Below are 19,317 nucleotides of genomic sequence, written 5' to 3' on the forward strand. Positions count from 1 at the left end.
TCACCCAGACCCCACTGAGGACTTCTGGGACAAACCTCGATGACAGTCTGGCTGGGACAGCTGAGTCACTCTTCCTGATCACAGGCTCCAGCGCCGGGCTTTCCCGGGAATGTCTGTCCACATCCTGTGTCCTCACAGGAGGAAGGGGTGAAGGCCCAGGAGCCCTTAAGAGCTCTGAGAAGATGATTTCCTTACTGTGCTTGACCTTGGAGCGGATGGCATTCCCCTTCCACTCCCGGTGACTCACTGAGCTTTGTTTTTCAGTTCATGTACATCCTTGGGATTTGCCTCATAATTGAGCTCATTGGTGGCGTGGTGGCCTTGATCTTCCGGAACCAGGTGGGCCTCTGGCACATTTATCAGTCCCGTGTATGCTGAGCACCCGCTCTATGTGCGCCCTGGGTTGCAAACTGGGAGTGCAGCGGAGAGTGGGCTGGATAATCCCTCCTGTGTCTATTGGGCTGAGGAGACAGGCACTGAACAGGTAGACCAGAAAACAAGAGAACAAAACAGGCTGATGGCAGAGCGCCTGGGGTGGAGGTGGGGAGGACGCTGATGAAAAGGAGCCAACCTGCTGAGGCTCAGGGGTCCAGGCAGAGGGAACCACTGAGGCAGAAGGGAGCTTGGTGGGTTTGTGCACAGTGTGGAGGCTGCTTGGCTGAAGGTGAGGGATGGGAAGTGGATAGAAGGTGAAGCTGGAAGGACTGGCCAGGGCAGATCATGTAAGGCCTTGGAATTTTTTTAAAAGGCAGTGGGAGCCTGTGGAGAGTTTTATGCTGGGAAGCGATGTGATCTGATTCACATTTTACTTGTTGCTGAATGGAGAGTGGACAGTAGGGAAACTCGCTGTGTGTGAGCCTTAACCACAGGCATGTCTTAGCCTTGGGATCCAAGGGTCTTCTTCCTGTTTCATGAGTCCCAGGAGAGGGGAGGGGAGATTCCCATCATATTGATGGAGTCACTGAGGCACAGAGAGGTTAAGAAGCCCTCCTAAGAGTACATAGCAAGAGGGAGGCAGCTCAGGGATGCTTTCCAATTTCTTTTCATTTCTTTTTTCCTCCGCTGCCCCAGCTTTACTGAGGAATAATTGACAAATAAAATTATGTTTAAACTCTACAATGTGATGATTTGATATATGCATGCATTGTGAAAGGATTGCCATAATCAAGTTAATAATACATCCATCACCTTGAATAGTTAACTTTGGGGGAGGGGGTAAGATCTTAATCTTTAAGATCTATTCTCTAAGCAGATTGCAAATATATAATACTGTATTATTAACTGTAGTCACCATACTGTTCATTAGATCCTCAGAACTTATTCATCTTGTAACTGAAAATTTATACCATTGACCAACATCTTCCTGTTTCCCCCACCTCCTGTCCCCTGACAACCACTTTTCTGCTCTCTGGTTCTGTGAGTTTGACTCTTTTTTAGATTTCAAATATAAGTGGCCCCATATAGGAAGTGTTTGTCTTTCTGTCTCTGACTTATTTCTCTTAGCATAATACCCTCAAGATTTACCCATGTTGTTCTAAGTGGCAGGTTTTCCTTATTTTTTATGGATGAATAATATTCCATTATATATATACATACTGTATACACAAACAATGGAATATCTGTATCTATCTCACATCTTGATCCATTCATCTGGCAAACAGACCGGTTGTTTCCATATCTTGGCAATTGTGAGTAATGTTGGGATGAATGTGAGAGCTCTTTTCATGGCAGATGACTCTTTGAGATAGTAATTTCATTTCCCACGAGTGGGATTGTACCACATATGGTAGTTCTATTTTTAATTTTTTGAGAAAGCATCATACAGTTTTCCATAGTGATTGTACCAATTTTACACTCCCAGCAACAGTGCACAAAGGTGCCCTTTTCACCTCACCCACATTTATCTCCTGTTTTTTGATAATAGACATTCTAATAGGAGTGAGATTATATCTCATTGTGGCTTTACTTTGCATTTCCCTGATGTTTAGAGATGTTGAGCATTTTTTCATATATCTGTTGGTCATTTGTATGTCTTCTTTGAAAAACTATTCAGGTCCTCTGCCCATTTTTTAATCAAATTACAGCTGAACAACATGGATTTGAACAGTGTATGTCCACTTATACACAGATATTTTTCAATAAATATAGTACCTGTATTTTCATTTTACAGATCTTTAAATCAACTAAGTGTGAGAAATGTGTTCAGTTTACAGAACTTTAAATTAACTAAGTGTGAGAAAAGTTTATGTTCAGTTAGAGATCACAATAAGTGGAGTCAAAAGGACTAGGGTTTGAATCCTGATTCTATTTAAACTGTTTTAGCTTCCTGCCCTTCAGTGAGTTATTTATCAGTTCCTTTGTTTAGAGGCAGAGATAGCAGTATGCAGATGCTCAACTGTATTGGGGGTTGGCATCCCAATCCCTGCATTGTTCAAAGGTCAACTGTATTTTTTTTGCTATTTTGCAACTGTAGGGGTTCCATATATATTTTGGGTATTAACCCCTTTTCAGATATATTGTTTACAATTATTTTCTCCCAATTCATAGTTCACCTTTTTACTTTTTACATGGTTTACTTTTTAGCAGAAATGCTTTAGTTTAACATAGTCCCACTTATTTTATTTTATTTTTTTGCTATGGGCAACATTGCCTATATATTTGATGTCAGATCCAAGAAATCATCGCCAAGACCAATGTCAAGGAGTTTTTTCCTATATTTCCTTTAGGAGTTAGTTCTACTACTTGAGGTCTTCTGCCACACTTAAGTCTTTAACTCATTTTGAGTTGGTTTTTGTCTGTGATATAAGGATCCAATTTCATTCTTTAGCATGTGGATTTCCAGTTTTCTCAACACTATTTATTAAAGAGAGTCGGCATCTTTGTTGGGAATTAGTTGACCATATATGTTGGGTTTATTTCCAGACTCCCTTTTCTGTTCCACTGATCTATGTGTCTATTTATATGTTAGAACCATACTGTTTTGGTAACCATAACTTCGTAATATTGAAATCATGAAATGTGATACCTTCAGCTTGACTCTTCTTATTCAAGATTGCTTTGGCTACTAGGGTTTGTTGTGATTCCATATGAATTTGAGCATTTTTTTTTCTGTATCTCTGAAAGATGCCATCTGAATTTTACAGGGGGATTGCGCTGAATCTATAGATTGCCCTGACCCATTGGTTGTCTTCCCAATTCAGTTTTGCCTCTTGTTCCTCCCTTTTCCTCTTTTCTGCTCTTCAGACCATCTGCTCTGGGCTGGCAGATCCAGGGTACTGGTTCATTTTTCAGCAGCGTTTAGGAGAGAGAGATGTTTATTCCATTTGCCCATGGGGATGCCTTTCTGTGCAGCCAGCAGGGCTCCTGGCTGCCCACAACTTTCCAGAGTTATGAGTTAGTACTTTACTAACTAGAGCCCAAGTCCAGGCCACGGTCAGCAGCATCAGTGTTTTAATAAACAATCTCCTAAGTGAATAGTGGTTCTCATTTACAGGGTGCTTTCACAAAGATTGATGACTTATTTTCCTTGCCTGTAGCTCAACAGGGGCCGTGACACCACTCCTTTCCAGGGAGGCGCTAAGTAAAGGCGAAACCTCCAGGGACCTTTAGTCCTCACAGCTGAGGATGCCATGGGCTTGAGGTCAGGGCTGAGAGCTTACATTATCCCCAGACACGGAGGGCACCACAGGCTGAAGTGTGTTCCTTCTCCTTGGGTATTGTGTCCCCCCATGGAACTATGTCAGTCCAGGAAGGACCCTCATCGTCAGGGCTCTCAGCTCTTTGGAGGCTTATGACGGGCTGTGCTCTCATATGACAGTGATACATAATTCAAAAACTTAAAAATGAGATACAAAACTGTAAGTGTAGGGACTTCCCTGCAGTCCAATGGTTAAGACTCTGCTCCCAATGCAGGGGATATGGGTTCAATCCCTGGTTGAAGAACCAAGATCCCACATACTGCGCAGCATGGCCTAAAAGAAAAAGAGAGAAAGAAAGAAGAAAAACAAAAAAAAGCCCTGTAAGTGCAGTAAGATCTCCACAATGAAAAAAAAAATAGGCCTGGAAAAATCTGGAAGGAAATAGAAATATTAACATATTAACTCATATTTTCCCTGAGGGATGGGACTAGGGTGATTTTTATTTCCTCCTAAAATTTATATTTTTTTTCCCTAGCTCCCAAATTTTCTTTTTCATTTTTTATAATCAAGAAGAAAAATACCATATAAAGAAAAATAATGTCCCTGCCAACAGAAATGCCATGTGATTTCGTAAAACAAGAAATGGGCCAATGGCGAGGATAGGGAAGGAGGAGCCTGGCCATTGGTGGTGGGGAAAGAGATGAGGCACAGTCAAGGTCGGGTTCCAGGTGAATTCCCAATTCTAGTTTTTCTTCCCCAAGAGGAGAAGACAGATTTCTCTGAGTCACAGTGTAACAAGTTCAGTCTCCAGCCCCCAGGCTACCTCTTAACTCTAAGAATCCACTTGTAGTGACAGATGAGGACAAATCATCAGGCTGATGACTACACACAGGGCTCTCAGGAAGGTACAACCATGGTGACCTCCAGGCAGCGAAAGATAAACAACTCCCAGGTGTGAGGCAGAAATTTTCTATCAGTTGCTGACCCTGGGCACAGTTTCTGCTGCTAGGCATGACCCAGGAGTTGGATTGAAGCAGCTTCTCTGCTTATGTAGGGTGGAGTGGCTGTGTGATGGGGAACTTGGTGCAGAGCTGGTGGCCCCAAGGATCCGGGCATTAAAAGCAGAAGTGCAGCAGCCTGAACCCAGCAGTGGGTGGAGAACCTGGATGACTTCCACAGGTGTCTGGGTCTCACTGCTCTTTATTTTTTTTAATTAATTTATGTTTTGGCCATGCAGGGCTTGCCTGGTGGCTCAGTTGGTAAAGAATCTGCCTGCAATACAGGAGACCCAGGAAGATCCTGGAGAAAGGAATGGCTACCCACTCCAATATTCTTGGCAGGATAATTCCATGGATGGTGGAGCCTGGCAGGCTACAGTCCATGGGGTCACAAAGAGTCAGACACAACTGAGCGACTAACACTTTGACTTCGGGCTTCTCTGTGGCTCAGATGGTAAAGAATCTGCCTGCAGTGCAGGAGACTTGGGTTCGATCCCTGGGTTGGGAAGATCCCCTAGAGGAGGAAATGGCAACCCACTCTAGTATTCTTGCCTGGATCTTACTTCCCTGACTAGGGATTGAACTCGCATCAGGGAAGCATGGAGTCTTAAGCACTGGATAGCCATGGAAATCCCCAGGTCTCTTGTTCTTGACCTGACATCACCCCAGCTTGCTCTGAGCCTCCCTGAAGGAATATTGGGGTGTTGGAGGTGCGCAGCTCCTGCCCATGTGTTCCCAGCAAGGCAGTGCTGAGCAGGGACACCCAGAAGACACTGGGCTGTGGCTGGTGTGTCTGTACCCATCCCTGGCCTCCTTCCCTCTACCTCCTGGACAAGTGGAGGAGTGACCTCTTTTCTGGCCTTGATTGGATGGTGCCGTGGTCACACCCAACATCAGCCAAGGAACAATGGGCAGCACCCAACCTGTTTATCTTGGCACTGTCACCAGCTGGCTCTTGGCGTGACTGTGAGGTTGGAGCAAGGAGAAAGGAGACAGCATGGCCTGCTTGTCTGGCACCTGAGCATATGTATCCTTCCCACCTGGAGCAAGTAGAGAAAGTTCTACACTAATGTGGACGGACTCCTGCAGCTGGTGCATCCCACTGTGGACAGCCGTTTGGAAGGGAGAGCTGGGCTCCAAACACCTGGGAAACCAAAGCATTACCTCCCCCACCATGGGGATTAATCCTGCGACTTCCAGCCAGGTGTGATAGGCTTCCCTGGTGGCTCATCTGCTCATGGTGGCTCGTGGTGAAGCATCTGCTTGCCACGGAGAAGACCTGGGTTTGCTCCCTGAGTTGGGAAGATTTCCTGGAAAAGGAAATGGCAACCCACTCCAGTATTCTTGCCTGGAAAACCCCAAGGACAGAGGAGTTCATGGGGTTGCAAAGAGTCAGACACAACTGAGGGGCTAACACACAGTCCAGCCAGGTCTGAGGAAGGGACTGGCAGATATTCCTGAGAACCTTGCAGTGTTCACACCTCTTTCTTTCTCACTCTTTGGGTTCCTCTCAACCCTTGGTTGTCTGATAGGGCCCATCTCAGGGCTGGAGCAGAGGCCGGGGTCTGGAGGCAACAAGGATGAGTCTTTACCTTCTGGGGGATGCTGAGGGGAGCCCAGAGATGCTGGCTTAGCCCAGGCACTGAGGGAGGAAGGAAGTCCGAGCCTGAGCACCCGCCTCTGCGTTGTGAGAGCTGAGCTGGCGAGGGTTCCCGCTGAGCTGCCGGCTACTGGGCCTCCCCAGAGTGGGCCCCAGAAGCTAACGTGAATCGATGGAGCCCGGCTGGCAGCATGCAGGAAACTAGGCAGCTCCGTCCCCAGAGGCCTGGTGGGAGGCTCCAGCTGCTGGCTCTTCCACTCCTCCTTTTCTGCTCCTCATCCTCCCATCCTGGGGAGAAGCCACCCATCCCCGCCCCGCTCCAAAGCCTTATTTATTTGTTCTTCAGGCTTATAAAAGGCTTTATTGATGCGTCATTCATATACCATACAATTCGGGTTTCCCAGGTGGCTCTAGTGGTAAAGAATCCACCTGCAAATGCGGGAGACCCAAGAGATGAGGGTTCGATCCCTCGGTTAGAAAGATCCCCTGGAGGAGGAAATGACAACCCACTCCAGTATTCTTCCCTGGAGAATCCCACGGACAGAGGAGCCTGGTGAGCTACAGTCCATGGTGTCGCCAAGAGTTGGACACGACTGAGCGACTGAGCATGAACACCATTCAGTTCACTCATTTGAAGTGTTCATTCATACATGACCTGTTGATTTTAGAACATTTCCGTGGCTTTGAGAAAAAATCCGCCACCCCTGAGCTAGCCTCCTCGTTCATCAACAAACTGTCCGAGTGCCTCCACTGAGGGGAGTGATGCAGGGGCTTCGGGTATCTTTAAAACTAGATTGAAAGACAGACCTAGAAAGGGCAGTGCTCTGTGGCTCGAGTCTGGTAGCTTGAACAATGTGCTGTGAAAATCGCATGGTTTTGATGACCGCTTACTCTTTGTTTTATTTAGCCCGGGCCACATGCCTCTGAGGTCACGCCAGCCATTCATGAAAGGTGGTTTTCAGGTCCTCACTGGAGCTGCCCCACTGCATGACCTGGTTTAGAGCCGGGTGGGGGTGGCCCTGGGTGCGTTGGCCTCTGAGACAGCAGAGGAAGCTAAAATTTGCTTTTCCCTGCCGAGCTCCCACAGGACACGTCCTCTGAGTGGCTCCCCCAGTCCCTCAGAACATTGTGGAACATAGCAGCGCACTTTACAGTTGATTATAGTTAATTAATGAACCATACAACCCCCACCCCTGCAGGAACCACCCAAACATTCTACACGTCTCCCTGGTGTGGACACATCCACACACACACACAGACGTGGTGCCAAGGGCAGCACGCATGTGTAAGAGCCAGCACAAGCCAGAGAGCTCCCTGGTGGGAACGGGGGCAGCTGCCGCCCGTGGAGTCTGGGACCATCTGTTCTTCCTGTCCGTCCAGAGAGGCCTCCAGTGGGGCCTCCCTCCCCCGCAGGGTCCAGCTCAGCTAACCAGATGGAAGGCCTGATTTGCACAAAGAAGGCCTCTTTCGGCGTCCGCGCCTTTGGAAAATACCCAGAGACTGAGACGGTTTGGGGAGAGAGGTCAGGGCTGCTCACCAGAGAGCGGGGGAGAGCTTTTCCCCATGGGGCTGCCGGGCATCCGCTCTGCTGCTTGATCTTCCTCCCCGCCCTGGGCCTCCTGCCCTCATCCCACCCTGGCCCCTAACCGCATGTGACCCCGTGGGAGGGCTGAGGGGTGACCCAGCAGAGGGACTATGAGGTGGCCAGTGGGCTGGGATAGGAGGGCCAGGACGGCCTGCAGTGCCTTGAGACTGAAGGGAAGCCACCTCACCCGCCATGAGTGTGGCCCTTGACATATCCCTGACTTTGGACATCACCCCCTGCCAAGAGCCCCTTATAGTATGCCATGTAATCCTGTGAGCTCATTCCCTGGGTGACAGACTGATCCAGCCTGGTGTCCTGTTTCTTAGACACCCCCAACTATTCCCCAGCTGGCTGGCCTTTCCCTTCATCATCACCCCAGGGAACAGGCACCCAAGACTGGAAAGGCTGCAGGACCTGGGGACCTCTGGGAAGGGTGGACCTGAGAACCAGGCAGGTCCCTGCTCTGCCCAGGTCGGGTGGCCAGCAAACAGCTCTTCCCCTGAGCCCCTGCCCCAGGATCCAGAGCCAGACCTGGGCAGGGCGGATGGCCTGTTACAGGGGAAGAGGTCTGGCCTGGTGCCTCCCGAGGCTGGCGTGATCCTGAGCGATGTCTGCTCCTGAGCGGTGATTATCATCAACAGAGGGTTTTCCTTCTGACCATGGAGACTGGTTTCCTTGAGCCAGTCTGCTTTGTCACCTTGGCTTTGAGCAGTGTGTGAATGTCAGGAAGGAGGTGGCTATCACATCCTTGTTTCTCTCTCCCTGATACTGGAGATAGTTTGGGGAGATGGCCCTGAACTCAACCTTGGGTTCTTGGCTTCTTAAAGTATATCAGGATGCGATTTTGACTCTTGATTCCAGCATCTCTCTGCCAGTGATCATGGGGTGACCTTAGACAAGTCACATTACCTCTTGGGGCTGCAGGGAGTTTGGGAGGGGTCCCAGATCCAGGAGTGGCTCTTGGACAAGACTTAGGGTCTTGATTTCTTTTGGGATTAGCCATTTTCCACTGATGACATGATGGGTATGAAGTGGTACTACCTCCTGGAAAAAGAGAAAAATCTATCATAATAATACATAATAATGCTATGTGTCTGGCATCGTGCTAAGCGCTTTCGTTGCTCTAGTTTGTTTGAGTCTCAAATTCCTCTGAGGCAGAGGATCCCCACTCCCACCCTGTAGGGGAGGAAAAGTGTCAGTCACTCAGTCGGGTCCAACTCTTTGGAAGCCTGTGGACTGTAGCCTGCCAGGCTCCTCTGTCCATGGAATTCTCCAGGCAAGAATACTGGAGTGAGTTTCCATTCCCTTCTCCAGGGGATCTTCCTGATCCAGGGTTCAAACCCAGATTTCCTGGATTGCAGGCATATCCTTTACCGTCTGAACCACTGGAGGTCCAGAAGTTAATTGATATTCCTGAGGCAGGTGTGGGTGCAAAGACTGTTCTTGACTATGAGGTGTGACAGCCCCTCGAACCTTAGTCTTTGATCTTTGGCGCTGGAAGGTGTCTTAAAGACAGGCTTGCATGACTGATTCACAAGTGGGGAGCTGAGAGTGGAGGAATAGGGTGGGGCCTGCAGTCCTAGGGTGGGGCCTGGAACTCAGGACCCTCTTGTCCCCAAGAACCCTGAGGGCGCCCCCCGGGAATCGTCTGGCTCCAGAGCTGAGAATGAGCCCTTTGTGCCAGCACAATCTCTGATGATCCACTGGCCTCCCTGCTCTGAAAGCCCCGATTGTCACTGTGAGTGTGGAGCTGGGCTGCCCACACTCCCGCCCCGTCCCTTCCCGCTGTGGGGCCTTTTGTGCTCCTGGATCTCGGCACAACAGCCGGGCTGTTGATCCCAAAGGCCCAGCGTGACTGGGAGAGGGTGGCCGGCCAGCACCCTTCCCAGTGGGGATTGTCCCGGTCCGAGAGGGAGGTGGGCCCTGTCGTCTGGGCCAGAGCACTGCAGCGACAGAGAGAGGCCTGAGGGAAGTCAGGACACCTGGTTTCCAATCCTGGCTGGGCCCCTAACCAAAGCCGATACCTGCTTGGTGACCTGGGAAGAGTCAATCTCCCTCTCTGGGCCTTTTCATCTGTAAAAGAAGAGCTTATATAGGAAAGAAGTGTGGAGAGGGGGCTGGAGGGCAAAGGGAAGGTTCCGGTGCAGGCCTGTCTTTGGCTACAGTAGAAGGAGCATCTGGGCAGCCAAGCCCCAGCCCTGGCCTGGCTCCTTCAGAACGGTGTCCCCCAAGCAGGGCCTCACCCTCATGGGGCCTGGGTTGCCTGATCTGTAAAGGAAGGGGGTGCACCATTCCTGCCTCTGATGGGCACTGGGGACATGGAGAGGGTGCTGGTGCAGGAAGGTTGTGGGTGGGAACGGAGGAGCTCTGTGCAGGTCGTTGGGGGAGGCTCCCTGGGCAGGTGGGCTCTCTGGTTCAATCCTGACTTCTGGGAAATCTTGGGTTGGACCCTGGGGTCGTGTGCTCTTCCTCCTTTATAATTTCTCTGTCTACATAGACCATCGACTTTCTGAATGACAATATTCGAAGAGGAATTGAGAACTACTATGATGATCTGGACTTCAAAAACATCATGGATTTTGTTCAGAAGGAGGTGAGTCAGGTGCTTGGGGTCAGAAATTTGCCTCCCACGTCCTTTGCTCTGCCCACCCTCCTCTGCCCCCAACTTGGGACCCTGCTCAAGAGGGTGGGGGTGAGGGGTCAGGTGGCTGGCCAAGTTCGGAGTTGAGGGTGGGCCATGGACAGCTGCCAAGGGAGGGGATGCCAGGGCATGCCTGGTCCAGCATATACTTGCCCTGCCCATTCCTTTCCAGCTACACAAACCCTCCCCTTCTGAAAAAAAAAAAAAGAAAAAAAGGTCAGAGGGAGCTACAAACCACGTGGCAGAGTCTCAGGGTGCCTCTTGTCAGTGGGCAAAGAATCTTCTTTGAGGTGGGAGTGACCTCCAAGCCACCCAATTCAAAGTTCCCTCTGCCGAGACCGTTCAGGGACGGGGAGCTCCCTCCCTTGCCAAATCAAGGACAGCCCTGGTGGGGAGAGAGCTCTTCTCCGGTTCCATTTAACCCTGCACAGGAAACAGAACACGTCTTCTCCTTTTCTCCGACGGCACTCCTTTGAACGTGATGATGGTCATCCCTCCTTCCCACGGTCCACCCAAGTCTGTGGGTGAAGCAGTAATAGCAGTGCCTGCTGCCCTCGGGGGCTTCTACACACCAATCTCACTTAGTCCTGAGCCTCAGGTTCCACACCTGCCCCAGCGGGATACTGATGGTCCCTTCTACTTAGTGTCGCTGTGAGATTTGCCTGGATTTATTTCAGAGGTGGTTAGAGCAGGGCCAGGCATGTGGTGAGACTAAAGCAGTGTCAGCTGGGGTGATCATTGTCTGCCTGTCCTGCTAGGTGAGGATGAGTGGAGGCAGCGCTTCTTGGGACATGACCTTGGGGGCGTCAGCTGACCTGATCCCCGTGATAGCCCTCAGTGGGGGACCAACATCTCTCTGCACCCGGGGCCATCCATAGTGGCCACTCCCTTGGCTCAGGCCTTCTCTGTAGTCATAACAGGTGCAACCTCTGGGAGGCCCTTCTCTGCCAGGGATGCGTCTGCCAGCTCTGGCCATCGGGTGGGGCAAGATGTTTTTATTGGAACCAACCTTCAGCTGGCTTGCGAATTTCATTTCTCCCAGGGTGGAATGGCGGGATGACTCATGCTCACTGGGCACCTGCTTCAGGCCAGGTCCTATGCTGTGTGCTTCATGCTTTGCTTGTCTTTGTACTTCTCAGCTCAGCTGTGCAAAGATAGCATTGCTCTTCCTGCTTTACAGTTGACCTCTGAGGCCCAGAGAGGCTGATTGACTTGCCCAGAGCCACAGAGCATGGAGTGGTGGTATGAGGATTTGAATGCTGGCCTGTCAGATGGCAAAATAAATACTCTTTGCATTGAACCCCACAGAGGCACTTCCTGGCCCCCTAGACTGATGGCCTGAAAGGCTCTGTGGAGACTCTGGAAGGGCATCTTCTTTGTTTCTAGTAGAACCTCTGACCATATCATTCCCCTGGCTAAACCCTCCAGGAACTTCCTGTCACTAAGGATACTATCCCCGTTCCCTGCTTATTCTGGCTGACAAAGCTTTCACGGTCTGACCTCAACCCCTCTCCTCTTGCTCACTCTGCTCCAGTTTTTACGCCTGCTGCTGAAATATCAATACAACTAACTCATCTCTGTGCGAGGTCTTGGCATGTCTTGACTGTTTTTTTCCTGTTCATATTTCCAATTAAATGAGATCTCCTCAGGCCTTTCCCGACCTCCCACCTCCTTGCCCCGTTTGCCGTATCCCTGGTACCCAGCACTGCCTCACACCTTTTTCACATGGTGGTCCTCTCCATCTCCCTCAGGGCTGTGGCGCTTTCCCTCCCCCTTGGTTTTCGCGCACACAGAGCAATGCCCAGCACACAGCAGCGGCCCAGTGAAGTAACTGCTTCCCCCAGGCGTTGGCATCTGTACAGGGGGACATGCAGGGCAGAGCTCAGCCAAGGGGAAAATGACGCCAGCTGTGCCATCACTTCAGTCCTGAGCCCTGGCCAGGGTGTGTGTGTGTGACCCTTTGCTAAGGGTGGGGCAGGCAGAGCTGGGTGGGTGAGGTTCAGGGGCCCCATTGTGGGGCTCCCCTGGAATCCTAGTCTCTGGGACTTTAAAGGCCAGGTCCTGGGGTGGAGCATCTGCACTGGGGATGTGAAGATGGAGTCCGGTTGGCAAGGAAGTGCTTTTCCTCCAGGGTTTAGTCACCACCCACTATCCCACCAAAAGGCTACCCAGCCTTGGCTTGCATGCCTCCCCAGTGACGGGGTGCTCACTACCTCCTGGGCCACCATTCTGCTTTTGTTGAGCTCTGACCTGTAACGATGCCTCACATGCTCCCCATAATGCCCCCTACCTGTGTGACCCGCATCATAAATCACATCGTCCCCTGGCTGGGCCGCTCCCTGCTGTCTGCCTGGGGGCCTTGGTGGTGACAGCAGCTCTCTTCCCCACTTGCTTCCTCCTTCAGTTTAAGTGCTGTGGCGGGGAAGACTACCGAGATTGGAGCAAAAACCAGTACCACGACTGCAGAGCCCCCGGACCCCTGGCCTGTGGGGTGCCCTACACCTGCTGCTTCAGAAACACGGTATCCACTGCTCCAGGGGCCTCCTGGCTGGTCAAACGCTTCTCTCACCTTTCAGGACAGGGGCGGTGGGGCTGGATAGGGGGGTAGGCAGGAGGGGGGGGTCCTTGCCAGGGCGAGGCTTCCTGAGCCTCAAGGGCTACTGAATGGGGTGAATCTGGGGGTAGAGGATGGGGAAGACTGGTCTTATTAGCAACGGCTGTTGATATCTATTGAGCACTTACCACGTGGTGGGCTGCTGTGGGTTCTTTAGTTGTTTTAACTCGTTAAGTCCTTTCAACAACCCACTATACAGATGAGAAAACTGAGGCACCAAAAGGTGAGGTTCTTGGCTCAAGGTTGATAGAGCTAGGATGAAATTCAGGCAGCTGTTGTCAGAGCCGTGCCCTGGACTACAGTGCACGCCAGGTGAAGAGTGGGAGAGAGTCCAGGCCAGGGGGCTTAGCAGGGTGGCCGGCTGGCAGCCATAGCTGGGGGCCAGGGCAGGGCCTGCACTTTGAACGTTGCTGGTGGACTCTGGGCTTGACGTCCTGGCGATCATCAGCAATGAGGTGCTTGGAAGCGGTCTGGTGATGTAAATGCCAGCCTCCGCCTCTCCCCAGTGGGATCCTCTCAGCTCTGTTGCCTCCTTGGCCACTTGGGAGGCTGCCCTGTGCCATTACTGCTAATAAATGAGAGGCTTGGTCAATCCTGTGTTTGACTAATGTGTCCAAAAGCTGCCTGGTTTCTGGATTGGAATGAGGCGGGGAGTTTTGCAATTACTCATGCCTTGAAGAGTCATGGAAAATTTCTCTTCTGATGTCTCCACATTCTGTGCCCACTGCTGGATTCTGTAAACTGGGCAGCTGCTGGTGGGGGTTGGGGGCCTCACCCATGACTCAGGGAGGCAGTGCCAAGTGCGTGAGCCCTAAAAAGGCTGGGCCAGGAGGGAAGGTTTGTTTGGAAGTTGGAGCTGCCATTTTAGGGTAGCTCTTTGTGCAGGGGGAGTGCTGAGGAGGAGCCCAGGGTTTTCAGAGAGGCCTGTGGAGGGGGCGGGGATGACTCTGAACTTCGTCATCCAAGGCAGTGGCACCTGAATGTCCAAGCTGAGATGTGAAAGCCCAACATGCATTCGTTCATTCATTCATTCATTCAACAGGTATTTACTGAGGACCAGCCAGATGCAGTTGTGTGTTCTAAGGATACAGGAAACACACAGAGAACTCTGCCCACATGGAGCTGACATTCTTTCCAGTGGAGAAAACTAATAAGCAAAATAAATAAGTAAAAGAGATAATATTCTAAGAGATGATAAATTCTAAGGAGAAAAATAAAACAAGGGCATGGAGGATTGCATTTTAGATACTGAGAAGGTTGGTTCTCAGTAAAACCCTGAAAGAAGTGAGGGAGTAAGCCATGCTCTCTGGGGATGGGAATTCCTGGCAGAGAGAAGGGCAAGTGCAAAGGCCCTGAGGTGGGACCTGCCCTTGTGAATTTAAGAAACAGCACAGAGACCAGCTCCAGTGTGGCTGGAGCAGAGTGAGCTTGGGGGAGGATAGTTGTAGATGAAGTCAGAGGTCATGGGTCATGACCCTGAAGGTCACAATCAGGACTTTGGTTCCCTTGAGTGTCAATAAGTCAAGTGACAGGGCTTTAGTGGACGAGTAGCAGATCTTCCTTAGGCTTTACCAGCACCACCCCGTCTGCTGCGGTGGCAGAGATGACCTGGGCAGTCCGGTTAGGGGCTAGTGCAGTGATCCCAGTGTCTCAGCCAAGGCTGTCTGGAAAGTGGGCCCTGAGATGCTGGTTAGTGAGCAGGAAGCTTAGGAGGAGGTATGCTCAGGATTGACACCTGTAAGGGAGGGGATAGCAGCTGGGCTGGGCAGAGGGAGAGGTTGAGCAATGATGCAGTCTCAGTGGGCGCCTCAGCCGAATCCATGGGGATGTCCGGGGATGATCCTGCAGAGTTGTCCCATATTGGGGTGAGATGGGCAGGCCTTCATACCTCCACATTCAGCAGGCATTACGTGAGTTTAGTGTTTCATCCAGGAAGGGACTTCCTGGCTTGTTTAGCAGAAAACAGAATCAATAGGATGTGTGTGTGTGTGTGTGTGTGTGTGTGTAAAGAGATTTATTATAAGAAATTGATTCACAGAATTATGAAGACAGGCAAGTCCCAAGATCTGCAGAGTGAGTTGGCAAGCAAGAGCCCCAGGAGAGCCAATGGTTTACTTCCAGCGTGAGTCCACAGGCCTAAGAACCAGGAGAGCTGATGGTGTAGTTCCTGTTTGAGGCTGGCAGCCTCAAGGCCCACGAAGAGCTGATGTTTCAGTTCAGGTTTGAAATCAGACAGGAAGAATTCTTCCTTACTTGGGGGAAGGGTAGCCTTTTTGTTCTATTTAGGCCTTCGACTGATTGGATGAGCCCCACCCACATTAGGGAGAGCAATCTGCTTTACTCAGCCTACTGATTTTAATGTTAAAAATACCCAGAGTAATGTTTGCCTAGATACCTTCATCAGTTCCCCTCCACCTCTGGGGCCTAGAGAAGAGTTTTTTGGCTCCAGGTGTAAGGGAGGCCTCTGCCATAGCATGTCTGTTCCCCAAGGGCAGGAGCTGTGGTTCTGCCTCCAGGTCTGGAAGCAGCACAATGACGAGTAAAGTTACTCTTGTCACTGTCTTACGTATCATACAGTTTCCTTATTTATTATGTTCATCGCCTGTCTCCCTTCCTCGAATAAAAGTTCCATGAAGGCAAGGATCTTACTTTGTTCTTCTGTATTCCCAACTTCTAGAACAGAGAATGGTACATAATTGATGCTTTGTCTGTTCAGTAATGATTTAATGAGTGAACAAATTAGGCAGGAAGCACCTGCTCCCATCCAGCCCTCATACATCTACTACCCAGGCTGGAGCTTCTCCACTGGGGTCATGTTTATGGCCTGGAGGGGCCACTGATACTGACTGAAGTGAGGTGGATCCTGGGTGTTTTGGGGTCTGAGGGTTCCTGGGGGACAGTCTAGACTGAAGGAGGTTATTTTGTCCACACATCAAGCCTTGACATTTAGACTGATCTAGATGACATCTGCAGAGAAGGCAATGGCACCGGTCTCCAGTACTCTTGCCTGGAAAATCCCATGGACCGAGGAGCCTGGTGGGCTGCAGTCCATGGGGTTGCTACGAGTCGGACACGACTGAGTGACTTCACTTTCACTTTTCACTTTCATGCATTGGAGAAGGAAATGGCAACCCACTCCAGTGTTCTTGCCTGGAGAATCCCAGGGACGGGGGAGCCTGGTGGGCTGCCGTCTATGGGGTCGCACAGACTCGGACACGACTGAAGCGACTTAGCAGCAGCAGCAGCAGCAGATGACATGAGGTTCAACTCATGTTTTTAGAAAGAGTAGCAGCCCTCCTTGACTTCCAGGGTCTGGGATTGTGTTCAAGGTCAGTCCAGCCAGTGTGCCCTGCCCTTGGACAATCATTTTATGTATATATCTCACTTTATATTCAAAACAGCCCCATGGGGTACATTCAGAGATTATGATTGCTTTATTGAAGAGTCCAGGGAACCTGTCCATTCATTCATTCAACAAATCCTTATTGAGTGCCTCCGTGTGCCTGTCCCTTAGCACCACACCTAAGGTTGGTCACAGAGCTCCTAAGTGGCAGAGCAGGGCCTGGACTGGGCAATGTGATGCCAGAGCCCACACTGGCCACTCTGCCCTCCTACATCACTGCTGGCTCCTGTGGCACCCTGATCCCACAGTAGCTGTCACTTAGATGTGGATGGGTAGGACACTGAGCTCTCTCTCACCTTCTAGAAAGCAGCAGAGGAGACGCCACAAGGGCTCAGGCTGTGATGGGAAGTGCCCCTGCCAGCCCTGTGACCTAGGTTAGCTGGGAAGAGATTTGATGAGCCCAGGGCCAACCACAACTTCCACCGTGCCCAGATTAGTCAGCAGCTGGAAGCTCCTGAAGGCAGCTGTCTTCCCGGGCAGGAGGTTGAGCAGCCCTACTGGCGGGTAGCAGTCTGCAGGGTCCGGGAAGTGTGGTCAGAGGCCTGGCCTTGCCCTCAGGTAAACCCCAGCTGGCCAGGGGCCTGGCTGTGGTCTGGGATTTTCTTTCACAAGAGCCAACAGACAGGCAGCAGCCCAGTCCTGACTTCAGCACATGACCATCTCAGCAAAGTGAGGCTCTGGCGGCTGCAGCAGAAGAGCCTGGGCTGTGCCCTTTCCTCTGGGCTCCTAGCCTGTCACTGGTGGAGCAATGGGTCTCCCACCCAAGACCCACAGAACTGGTCTTCCCACCTTGTCTCCCTGGGCATTTCTTGGATCCAGAAGATTAAGATGCAGACTTGAACCAGGCAGCTGGGATGGGAATCTCAGCTCCATTCATACTGGCTAGTGCAACTCTCCATGCCTCAGTTTTTTCATCTGTAAAATGGGGGAGTTAGGGGGGGGGGTGCGGAATAAGTGTCTTCTGCAGTAATCACCATGTAAGTGTTAGCTAATACACATTTCTGTTTCAGACAGAAGTTGTCAACACCATGTGTGGCTACAAAACTATCGACAAGGAGGTAATGTCTTTGAAATTTCTTTTCCCCAGAAAGGCTGCTCTTCCTATTCCATCCCCAGGGTGATCGGAGGGGCTTCCAGGGGTGAGGCTCCTGGCTGTTGAGATCTCCCAACATTCCTGGCTATGAACAGGAGCCAGGGACTGCCCACGTTTTTTGCCCCTATCTAGACACAGAAGGACTTGGGGAGCCAAGAATTCCCCCCCACTCCAGGTTGGGAGAAGCTGGCTGCCAGAGTTGACTGAGCAACTAATGTGTGAGGCCACCATGCCCTTGTCAGTGCCCCCAGTGTGTCCCCATGCCCAGCTGCATTCACCAGCCCACCTCTGCCCTTGGAGCTGCCAGTTTGCAGATACACACTGGCTCCCTCAGCCTGGGACCCAGGAGTCCCTGGGCGAAGAGAGTCTTTGGCTGGTACCTCCTGGGTCAGCTTCCTGGGCATTTCTCCTGGACTTGGAGAGAAGATGGGGTTGTGTTGAGAAGGGAGCTAAAAATAATGATGACTTGAGATGGTCTCTGAGCACTGTTTCACAAACTGAGATCCCCAGACTAGCAGTAATAGCACCCCAAGGAGCTTGTTAGAAACGTGCACTCTTGGGATGGGGCCAGTGGGTGACTCTGACAAACATCTAAGATGCTGAACCACAGACTAGCAGTGGTTCTCCAAACACGGGACCCAACGGCTAGTTTTTATAATAAACACTTGGTAATGCCCTATTTGGGCTTCCCAGGTGGCACTAATGGTAAATAACTCGCCTGCCAATTCAGGAGATGTAAGAGATGCGAATTTGATCCCTGAGTCGGGAAGATCCCCTGGAGGAGGGCATGGCAACCCACTCCAGTATTCTTGCCTGGAGAATCCCATGGACAGAGGAGCCTGGCAAGCTATAGTCCATGGGATCGCAAAGAGTCAGGCACCACTGAAGTGACTTGGCATACACAATGCCCTATTGTTTTTTGTTATTCCAAAATGACACTCACAGATATTATAACCTACCTACCTATACATCTGATTTCAAAACAAGTGGCATAATGATTTGAGATAACTGAAAGTAGCTCAGTCACGTCCGACTCTTTGAGACCCCCACGCCCTATACAGCGCATAGAATTCTCCAGGCCAGAACACCGAAGTGGGTAGCCTTTCCTTCTCCAGGGGATCTTCCCAACCCAGGGATCGAACCCAGGTCTCCCGCATTGCAGGCAGATTCTTTACTGCCTGAGCCACAAGGGAAGCCCAAGAATACTGGAGTAGGTAGCCTATCCCTTCTCCAGTGAATCTTCCCAACCCAGGAATGGAACTGGGGTCTCCTGCATTGCAGGTGGATTCTTTACCAACTGAGCTATGAGGGAAGCCCCTGATTTGAGATAAAGGGAGAAATAACATAAAATGATTTATAACCATATACTGTATTTCAACATGTACATGCTTAGGTGCTAGATAGATACAGCAGAAGACAGCAAAGTTATCAGATGTTGGCACTGCCAGGGGCTTCTGTTGCCTAGGAGGGGTGTTGTGTGGGCAACTTGCATAGCATGGGCATATTTTTTGCCATGGACATGGTTTTTAAAATGGTGAACAATTCTTGGATAAAGTTCCAAACAAAATTGAATATAATTATCCCTTCAGATCAGATCAGTCGCTCAGTCGTGTCCAACTCTTTGCGACCCCATGAATCACAGCACCCCAGGCCTCCCTGTCCATCACCAACCCCCAGAGTTCACTCAGACTCATGTCCATCGAGTCAGTGATACCATCCAGTCATCTCATCCTCTGTCATCCCCT

At 50.7% G+C, this 19,317-nt stretch overlaps 1 protein-coding gene across 1 annotated transcript in view; it reads left to right on the forward strand.

The window, feature by feature from the left end:
• Positions 1–19,317, forward strand: part of TSPAN15 (tetraspanin 15) — a 59,648-nt gene that overhangs the window by 32,092 nt on the left and 8,239 nt on the right. Inside the window, exons 3-6 of the mRNA XM_010852391.1 lie at positions 265–339; positions 10,319–10,414; positions 12,867–12,983; positions 17,490–17,537. Coding sequence (XP_010850693.1) covers positions 265–339; positions 10,319–10,414; positions 12,867–12,983; positions 17,490–17,537 — 336 coding nt within the window. The remainder of the gene's footprint in view (positions 1–264; positions 340–10,318; positions 10,415–12,866; positions 12,984–17,489; positions 17,538–19,317) is intronic.

The sequence above is a fragment of the Bison bison genome, unplaced genomic scaffold (assembly GCF_000754665.1).
Source record: "Bison bison bison isolate TAMUID 2011002044 unplaced genomic scaffold, Bison_UMD1.0 scf7180017864309, whole genome shotgun sequence".
In the NCBI taxonomy this organism is placed as follows: Eukaryota; Metazoa; Chordata; class Mammalia; order Artiodactyla; family Bovidae; genus Bison; species Bison bison.